At 41.8% G+C, this 10,681-nt stretch overlaps 1 protein-coding gene across 3 annotated transcripts in view; it reads right to left on the bottom strand.

Annotated features, from left to right (window-relative positions):
• The window catches only part of IVNS1ABP (influenza virus NS1A binding protein), a 32,317-nt gene that overhangs the window by 20,484 nt on the left and 1,152 nt on the right, over positions 1–10,681 (bottom strand). For all 3 annotated transcript variants that reach the window (XM_075833439.1, XM_075833437.1, XM_075833438.1), the window contains exons 2-5: positions 6,144–6,260; positions 4,872–4,995; positions 4,025–4,194; positions 3,167–3,242 (exon numbers count right to left, since the gene is read on the bottom strand). In XM_075833439.1, the coding sequence (XP_075689554.1) occupies positions 3,167–3,242; positions 4,025–4,194; positions 4,872–4,982 (357 nt within the window). In that variant the 5' untranslated portion in view covers positions 4,983–4,995; positions 6,144–6,260. The remainder of the gene's footprint in view (positions 1–3,166; positions 3,243–4,024; positions 4,195–4,871; positions 4,996–6,143; positions 6,261–10,681) is intronic.

The raw sequence follows: 10,681 nt of genomic DNA on the forward strand, positions 1-10,681 counted from the left end.
GACCTGTTTGCCACGAGGAAAAACACTCAAGTAGAGACATTCTTCTCCCTAAATCTCAGAGACAACCCATTGGGAGTAGATGCATTGTCCCAACCCTGGGACATGGATCTGGCCTATGCCTTTCCTCCATTTCCTCTAATACCAATGGTATTAAGAAAAATCCAGGAAGATTTGACAAAGCTCATCATTATTCTTCCCTATTGGCCAAAAATAAGTTGGTTTCCAATCGTACAATACCTAGCGTTGGAAGACCCTATCATGCTCCCAGTCAAGGAGAATCTTCTCTCCCAGGGTCCCTTATTCTTCCAGGGAATAGAAACTCTGAAAGGTAATTTTTTTAACACTCCTCTGGCTGAACATCGGTGGATCAGAAGATTCACCCAAGCGGTCTCTAAACTGAAACCTTCCCTAAAGAAATCAGTTCCTTCCTGGGATTTGAATGTGGTGTTAACGACTCTTTGTGAGCCCCCCTTTGAGCCGCTCGACAAAATTAGTATGCATTTTTTAACTCTAAAAGCTGCATTCTTAGTCGCTATTACTTCAGCAAGAAGGATTGGAGAAATCCAATTTCTGTCAATCATAGAACCGTACCTAAAAGTACAAGAGGATAAGATCATCCTAAAGCTGGATCCCTCCTTTATTCCAAAAGGTATCTACTGCTTTCCATAGAGAACAAGAAATAATTCTACCTTCCTTTTATCCAGATCCAAAAAACCAACAAGAAGAAAAATTCCATTGCCTGGATGTCAGGCGAACAATTCTTCAGTATCTGGATAGAACCTCCTCCTGGAGACAAGATAAAAATCTATTTGTCCTGTTTGGGGGAAAGAATAGAGGAAAGAAAGCCTCAAAAGGCTCTCTAGCGAGATGGGTAAAAACCACCATACAAGAAGCCTACAAGTCCCAAGGACTATGTGCCCCACAAGGCATCAGAGCCCATTCAACAAGGGCAGTCTCTGCATCCTGGGCAGAAAGAAGAGAAGCCTCTATGGACCAAATCTGCCACTTGGTCAAGCCATCATACGTTTTGCAAACATTATAGGCTCGATGTTCTGTCAGATACGGATTTAAGTTTTGGACGGAATGTCCTTCAATCCATAGTCCCGCCCTGAGCATTATAATCTGGTATTGCTCCTGTAGTGCTGTCATGAGGGATGTACTGGAAAATAGCAATTAGACCTACCGGTAATTGTATTTCCAGGAATCCATCATGACAGCACCATTACATCCCTCCCTGATTGAATTCTCTCTGTCTTCCTGTCCCTACAGAGGTCAATAGGGCAACCTCCTGTGGTGCTGTCATGATGGATTCCTGGAAATACAATTACCGGTAGGTCTAATTGCTATTTTATAGCTCGTCGATTAAAGGATACCTCCAATGTATCCGGTGTCTCTTCTTCCGCCAGACGTATAAGTTCCAGTTCACATCACGTTTCTGACTTACATTTGTCATGTACATCGGGTAAGCTCCGGCAGTACACGCTAAATGAGTCCATAGGAGTACATTAGTCCAATTTGACCTCCTAGCTGTTTTTCTTAACTTATGGGATAGCGTAGTTGACTATGCTATTCTATACAATGGGATCCCGCAGGAAAAAGTATACTGCATGGTATACTTTTTTTTAAAATATATATATATATATATATATATATATATAACATGGCAACCCATGGGTGGGTGACATGCCTACGCCACAGACATCTATTTAACATATACATCATGGGCATTTTAATAGCTTTTTATGAGGTCTACTTTAACTGGTTCCCGACCGCTGGCTGTGTTTTTACGGCCAGCGGTCAGGGTCCCTAAAACTAGAGCCATAGACTTTTTACGGCTCGGGTTTTAACTTGCTGCCCGAGCGATCGGGCAGCTGAATGCCGGGTCTCCGGCTGTCAGTGACTGCCGGGGCCCCTGAGGAGAGGATAGAAGCAGCTTTCGCTGCTTCTGTTTTCTCTGATCACTTGTACACAGCGCTCAATGAACGCTGTGTATAGGGATAGAGGCAGCGGCCGCGCCGCTGTCTCTTTTCCTCCCGGTGATCATGTGACTGGTCACATGATCGCCGGGTGCCGTTACGGAGACGACTGCTGCTGGGTCTTACTAGACCCAGCACAGCCCTATTAGTGACAATCGTCACTATGAGAGGGCCGATTTCCCCTGTAACTTGGGCTGCTGTTCAGCTCCAGTTACAGGGGAAAAGCATGGTGTAAAAAGAAAAAATATATATAAAGTTCCCCAGAGGTCTTTTTTGACCTTCGAGGGACAGACCATAGTAATAAAAAATAAATAAAAGTAAAGTGCAAAAAAATTTAATACACATTAAATACCCACCGCAAAAAATAAAATAAAAAAATAAAATAAAAATTTTGCCCTCCCGCCAATCATTGTCCAACGCTAGCACTGACCCAATTACCCTAATAGACATTTAATATATTAAAATTTACGGTAGACAATGACGATCACAAATAAAAGGTCTATTTTAGGGTAAAACTATGTTACCAAAAAAGAATAGCTGAAATGTAAAAAAGCTTATTTTTTTACTATTATTTACAAACTTTAAGAATAAAAATTCTAAAAAAGCAAAAAGGAGGTGTATAAAAACGATAAAAAAAGAAAAAAAAAAAAAGAAACCTGCATGTGCTACAGAAAAAAACAATCGCAAAAATCACGTCGTTAGCCCAACAAATAAAGAAGTTATAGCCATTTAACTAACGCATGCTAAAAATGGCTAAACTGTGTCTCGTCCTGAAGGCTCAAAATAGCCCGGTCCTGAACTGGTTAAAAGGATACCATAATATTCTATGGGTGACAGATGTCTAAGAGTGACATCTTTCACAACCATAGGCTATACAGGTATCTGTTCCACATAGACGTCATGGAAAGGGACATGACAGTTCATAACGTATATGTTTAACGGATCCCATATTAGCCTTATTAGTTAGTACTGTTGCCAAGGCAACCAAAATGCCAGTTACATTTGAGTTACTCTTTAACAGAACACACAGAAGTGTATGGGGGTGAAAGGAATTATTTTTTTTATACAGCGTCAACATATTATATCCATTACAATTTTGAAATCCAAAACTCCAGAATCGTTAAATGTGACCTACAATTTGGGGTATAAAAGTGGGGAACATATATTTATAAAGGCACTGAAGACATTACCTGTTTTACACGATCAATCTTAAGTTTTTTGGCAGCAGAGTAGACATCTTTTACCAGTTCTGTTTCAGCTTTAAGCCTTTAAAAAAAACAAAAAACAGAATTTAAAAGGCTATATAAACCTGTGAAGAGAATATAAGAGTTTGATTTTTGAGAAACAGCTTCTAAATATCCTGGAGACATAGAAGTTGTATATTGTGGTCACAGCCAAATCCATCAGTTCAGCGGGACTGACTGCTTCAGGGAGCGCTGTTTCTGAGATCCAGCTATCATTGATCACATCCATGAACTTGGAGGTGATCGATAAGGGTCTTTAAACGACAGCCAATCTACCTATTATCGGTGATAGTTATGGGCTGAAGTCTGCCTGTGTAGATCAGTCTTGTTATGGGAATAAAATTACAAATCACAAAGCGAAGAATACATTTCATCATATGTTTCTATAATGATAGTGTCCAAAAGAAAAACTACATTTTGTGATGGACGCTCTTTAAATATACTCAATTATTTTGCTGTCTGTCGCCAAGATGCTAAGACCATTGATGTATCAAAAGGCCAGTATCTCACACACAGTTTTGATGCAGTATTTGCCGCAGTTTGAGCCAAAAGCAGGAGTGGATTCCAAAGAAAGGAAAGATATAAAGGAATGACTGATGCATCTTTCTTTTGTGTCCACCTGTGTTTGGCTCAAAAAAACGGAGGCAAAAACAGCATCAAAACGGTGTGTGTGATTCTGGTCTAATACAACATACTGCCATTAGAGCTGACTGAGCGCTCAATGGGGCAATATGTAAGGAATACAACTACAAATAAATAACTTATTAAATCCTAGTGCCAGATGATGTTTTCGGTCATACTTACTGTGAAGTATATGCATAATTTAACAACACTTCCACTGCCTCTGGGTTCAAATCATCAAATTTAACATGAGACATTCCATGAGTCTCATTGTCATTATTAAAGATTTCAAACAAGAAGGGACTGCTGCATGCAAGAACTGCCCTGTGTGCCAGCATTTCATGTCCGCAAACCTGGAAGGAAAGAAAAACAAGGTATGATCAGAAGCAGTGCATATTAATCCTGCATACAGAATAAAACAAAAGCTGGCCATACACTAGAGATTATGGACATTCAAAAAAAATGTCAAATCCAACCTTTTTCACGTCAGAAATGTGACAGACGCCAACCAAAGACCGCTATCTGTCAGGTTTTGATTTTGTGGTCATGGTCAAGTGCAGTTTTGGAAAGTCAGTCACGCTAAATGACAGATATGCAACCCATTAACAGGAGCCCAGACTAAAGGAACAGGAGATTGGCGATTTGTCATCGTCATCTAGAACGACAACCTTCACAACCGTGAACTAGTTGCAGTATTTGTATGCAGGGTATTACCTGAAACTTCAGTTTTCAATTTCAGAGTGTATGGGATTTTACAAGAGCCTATTCATTTAAATGTAACAACAACGTCAAAACCAAGGTGTGTGAACATGGACTTAGGAAAAAAAAGTAGTATTTTCACTAGGACATTCGCATTGGGAATGTCAATTAGAAAGAAGGGGTTTTTTTTAAACGAACGATACAATTCATTTCTGGCTAACTGGCACACAGTTACTTCTGCACTACGGTCACTAAATATCCTGACGGAACCAATGGTCCTATGCCAGACTGACAAGCATTGCTTCTTGTAACATTGTATTTAAAGAAATACCTGGATCTTCACATCGCAAAACTGGCCACTTTTCCGTAAGGCATTTAATTTGGCAACAGATGATTCTATGAACTGTTCATCCTCAAAACTGAGATAACCGTTTGGAACCATTTTTCAATATGGGCTGTAAAATAGATTTCTTATGGTTACTTAGGACATAAAATAAAAATGAACGCAAAGATTGTTTAGACATGACAATTCACTGTATGCATGGTGTAAAATGTATTAAAAAAAACAAACAAAACAAACCACTTGGGTGCCTCTGTCTCCTTAATCTGAAAACGTAGGAGCCAAATTATCTTTTTGGTAATGTTTGTGTGTAACCGTCTCCATCGTAGTTCATGGAAGTTGCAAAATGCTCAGCTGTCTCATGTCGAAAGTGCTGAATTCGTGTCGAAAGTGCTGAATTCATCACATATATGGTCTATTTTTCCATAAAGATCTTTGATAGGAATACCGCTAAGGCTGGGTTCACACGACCTATTTTCAGACATAATGGAGGCGTTTTACGCCTCGAATTACATTTGAAAAAACGGCTCCAATATGTCGGCAAACATCTGCCCATCACTTTCAATGGGCTTCACGATGTACCGTGCCGACGACCTGTCATTTTACGCGTCGCTGTCAAAGGACGGCGCCTAAAATTACAGCCTCATCAAAAGAAGCGCTGGACACTTCTTGGGACGTAATTGGAGCCGTTTTTCATGGACTCCAACGAAGAACAGCTCCAAATTACATCCGTAAAAGACGCCACGCAAAACGCGAGTACATGCATTTACATCTGAAATTCAGGAGGTTTTCTCCTGATAACAGCTCCGTAATTTCAGACGTAAATGCCGTTATCGTCTGCACATACCCTAAGGTTTACTGCAACCGTTAGGCCTGACCAAAAAGGTGAGAGCCCCAGCTACAATATTAGGACTCTGAAGGGTGATCTCACTTATCCTTCCCTTTATAAATATCGATCACAGTGATTGTAGGAGCCATCCGCAGGCCTGAAACCAAAACGTGACCAGGAAATGACTGAGAACAGCCAAACTTACTCACAAAGGCAGGTACCTGCCATTGAGTACGTTTGGCTTTTTTCTGTAATTTTAAATTAATATTGCTCATTTTTGTAATTTGTTTGACCAGGGAATGAAAGTCATAAACGTTGCTCTATCTTATTTCAGAAAACTAAATATCAGTCTGCTCAGCTCCCCCTGATCTATAGCAGGTAAAAGTCCAGACAATAGTAAAGTTTTTTTATTTGAAAGTTTCACATGTACATACCTTTAAAATATAACTGGACAGAAACAGAGTTCAACTGGGGCACATTAAATCATTAACCGCTTCCCTCTTTCGGTTATCCAACTCTAAATGTCTCAAGAGACATAGAATAGCTTAAACCTGGGGAAAAAATAAAAATAAATCTGTTTCACATCAGTGGACTTGTTATACACGAGAACCATGCGAATAGAGATTAAAGGGATTGTCCCCACGAGGGACATTTATGGCATATCCATAGTATATGTCAAATGTGAGATCGATGCGGGTCCCACCTATCTCCAGAACGGGGCCCCTAAACCCCATTCGAACGGCTGACTTCCGACAATGGAGGTGAAAACAGCGTAGCTCGCTGAGCTACGCTGCTTCCGTAACTGCTATTCACTACTATGGGAGTTACGGAAACCGCGTAGCTCAGCGAGCTACGCTGTTTTCGTAACTCCCGACCATAAAGTCAGGATGGGCCGGGAGTCAGCGATAGCAGACATAACTAGAACAGGGTTTAGGGGCCCCGTTCTAGAGAGAGGTGCGGGTACCAGAGGTGGGACCTACATACATCTGACATTTATGACATATCCTGTGGATATGTAAAACATTCCTCATGGGAAAACCCCTTTAAGGTGGATTGCTAATTTGAAATCCAAAAGTTACATGATCATGCAGGTATTCTGATTGGCAGCATCAATCCCTACATCACTACTGTTAGGCCCCATGCACACAAACTTATTTTTGCGGCCGCAATTTACCCGCAAATCTGTTTGCAGGTTTGAAATAAATAAAAAGTCCGAAGTAACTATTTTTTTTTTTTTTTAAACGCATTTTCCCCTTACAAAATACTTAATTATATATAAAAAATATATATATTAAAAAGTTACACATTTGATATCGCTGCGTCCGCACGGTGAAGGCCGTAAAAATTCATTAAAAACAATGCCAGAATTGCTATTTTATCTTCATCCTGCCTTTAAAATGGTTTGATTGAAAAAAAAAAAAAAAATGTCGCATGTACTACAAAATTGTACCAATTAAAACTAGTCGTCCCCCCAAAAAAAAGCCCTCATACAGCTGCATCGGCAGAAAAAAATAAAGTTATGGCTTTTCATACATGGAGACAAAAACAAATAGTTTTGAAAAAAAAGTGTTTACTGTGTAAAAGTAAAACATAAAAAACCTACATAAATATAGTATCACAGCAATAGTAGCAAAAGTTTAAGAGGCAAAAAAGAATGGTGAAATTTCCATTTTTTTTTTACTCTACGCCACCATAAATGTTGACCAGTAAATTATAAGTACCGCAAAATGGTGAAAATAAAAAATACAACTTAAACCGCAAAAAAAAAAAAAAAAATTGCTTACACAGCTATATTGATGGAAAAAAAAAATGGACTGAAGTACCGGCCTCAAAAGCAAAAGGAGCACGTAGTGGATTTCAAGGCCTCCTTTTTTTATAATATATTTTTGGCATCATGTCAGGTTTGAAGAGGTCTTGTGGTGGCAAAACAGTCGAAACCCCCCCAAAAGTGACCATATTTGGCAAACTACACCCCTCAAGGAACTTATCGAGGGGTATCGTGGGCATTTAGATCCCACAGGTTTTTTGCTGCATTTTGTGGAATTAGGCCTCATGCACACTTCCATCACCAGTTTCACGGATCCGTGTGTCTGTGATTGGATCAGTGTGTACTCCGTGTACACTTCCGTGTTTCCGTTTGCGAGCGCCGAGCATGGTACTGTCCAGGGTGCTGAAAGAGCATGGTTGTTCAGCGCTAATCACTGTACAGGGTGCTGAAAGAGTTAAGAGCTCGATAGAATGGGCTGCTTCTTCCTCTTATCCGGCCTCCTGGGATGAGGTTTCAGCCCATGTCACTGCTGCACGCAATCACAGGCTGTAGTGGCGGTCACATGGGATAAGTCATAACAGAAGGCCGGACTGGGATGACGCTTCATCCCAGGTGACCGCCTCTGCAGCCAATCACAGGCTGCAGCGGCCACATGGACTGCGGTGTCATCCAGGGAGGTCGGACTGGATTTCAAGAGAGAGATGCGTCACCAAGACAACGGCCAGGGTACGTATGAACTGCTTTTTCTTTCTATCGCTGCCCCATGCTGGATAGAGAAGGGGCTGCCGATTAGTGCAGTGCAAATCTTTTGCCCGCCCGTTGCTAGGCAACGGCTCCATCACACACGGACGGCACACGGATGCCTTCCATGTGCCTTCAGTTTTTTTGACGGACCCATTGACTTGAATTGGCCCCACGGTCACGGAACCTCGGAACAAAGTAGGACATGCTCTACTTTTGTCGGAACGGAGCAACGGGATCGTCAAAAAAACGGAAGTGTGCATGGCCCCATTGAAATTTATGTGTCAGGGTGCTAGCCATCAAAAAAACAGCTAGCACCCTGAAGGAAAAAACTGAAATGGCTGATCCTCCCGTGACGTACTATTAGGTCATGGAGAGCGAACGATGCAGTTACCATGACCTAATAGTACGTCAAGGAGCAGGAAGGGCTTAGAGGCGAGTCCCTCATTCCTAACCTCTATCAGTTCGCTAAAGCAGAGATCGGGCACCATGGTGGCTAAGTGGTTAGCAACCAAGGCCAACATCTGCATGGAGTTTGTATGTTCTCCCCGTGTTTCCATTGGTTTCCGCCCACACCCCAAAAACATACCGATAAGGAACGTACAGCGCTGCGGAATATGCTGGCCCTATACAAGTAACAGAAATAAACAAGAGCGGCTACAAAAGTGGCTCTCTCCCTGAAGAACCCAGCAGTTCCCAGTATTACACAGGCATAATGTAATGATCTAGTTTCCCTATGGTAGCGCTGTAGGGTAATTGAACACTTGCTGCTGGGTTCCTCCGCAGATTACATGTGATCGTAAACTACCATCAGCAGAATGATCCGTGAACAACTTATTTTCAGGGGATCTTTCTAACACAAAAGGAATTGTTCAAGACAGAAAACCCCCTTCGGATACAGGTCACTCAGTAGTTATGTCCAGTTACAATACAGGAAAACTCTTGAAAATTCTGTCACAATAAGCATATAAAGCTTCACCCACATCTGTGTCGGGACTCTGTTCATGGGTTCCGTCAGAGATTTCCATCAGGGTAACCCACGAACGGAATCCAAACCATAGGTTTCCGTTTGCATCACCATTGAAATCAATGGTGACGCAAAGTGAAAACTATGGTTTCCGTTTGGATTCCCCTGAAAGAAAGGTCCGACCGAACCCACGAACGGAGTCCCGACGCAGATGTGAACGAAGCCTTATAAAAGCGTAATTGCCTGACCGCAGTTGGTTTTCTGGTGTGATAACACAGACAACCAAGGTAATAGAAATGACAAATATTTTGAGTATAAATATCCAGACTGAAGCATAGAATGCAGACTGGTCCAGTTGTTGCTCGCTCAAAGCTGCGCTAGTGTTGGATTGGACTGGGCCTAGAGCAAACTCGCTGTTACCAGTTCAGATTAGATCTCAATGTTCTGATAATTTCTTCAGTCACAGCTGAATAGTCAGATCTCAGGCAGTTTCAGTGTTTGTGACCTTGAGACTACAACCCTGGAAAGGTTACATAGCACACGTGAACAGCATGACATTAGAAGTTCCACCTGAGGCGAATGGCAGACGTGCGCTACAACACATGCTGCTCTTCTGCGCAGAGAGATAAACATACCCCTAACAATATACAGCAAAAGGGAAAATCAAGCTGCTCATGTCAGCTGTGAAAAGCCTGCTACCTGTCAGGGATTCCTTCTTATTCCAATGCATGTCACCAAGCAGTTCCAATGTGCCGGGTCAGCATAAAACATTGATCCAGCATAAAGGATCAATGACTTAGTTAGGTCTTGCCTCAATTTCCAGATCTGGGGCTTCAGACCTCCGTTGTAGGAAACATGCTGCAGTAATGGTTAGAATGGGAGTGCATTTCTTTTCAGAATATAGTTCCCATCCACACAGCTTCCCTGCAACAAACAAGGGAATCCTGGGAGACAACTTCTGATAAGTTGTCACTGGTGGGAGTCCGGGTGCCAAGATCCCCCAAAAGATCCATTAGTATGAAAGAACGATGGCGCTCTGCTGTCAAATGCCCTTGGACAGCTAAAGATTTATTACACACATTATATGGCCGGTCTGGAGGTGAAGCCGTACGCGGCAGCCACTTCATACGTCTGACTCATCAATGGCAACCTCCCACGTGTTATAGACAAGAGTCCATGACATGTCAGAAATCACATGTACTTTAAAGCGTACTAATAAATCAATAAGATATTAAACTTTATAGTATAACTTATTAGGGGAGTGCGTAATCTTCCCGACATTCCAGTAGCTCCCACTTTTCTCTACCTGTGGGAGTATAAGGACATCACTGAGGCGAGCCCACCGCTATTAATAGAAGCAGAGAGATGCCAAAAAGAAGATCAGCAGCTTACTATGCATGGCCATTTTTTACATTGCCTATGATCCATTCACCCCCCACCCCCCACCCCACCGTACTGAAACTCAGTCTACCACACTGATCAGTGCAGAGGGATCC

Source organism: Rhinoderma darwinii, chromosome 7 (assembly GCF_050947455.1).
Source record: "Rhinoderma darwinii isolate aRhiDar2 chromosome 7, aRhiDar2.hap1, whole genome shotgun sequence".
Classification (NCBI taxonomy): Eukaryota; Metazoa; Chordata; class Amphibia; order Anura; family Rhinodermatidae; genus Rhinoderma; species Rhinoderma darwinii.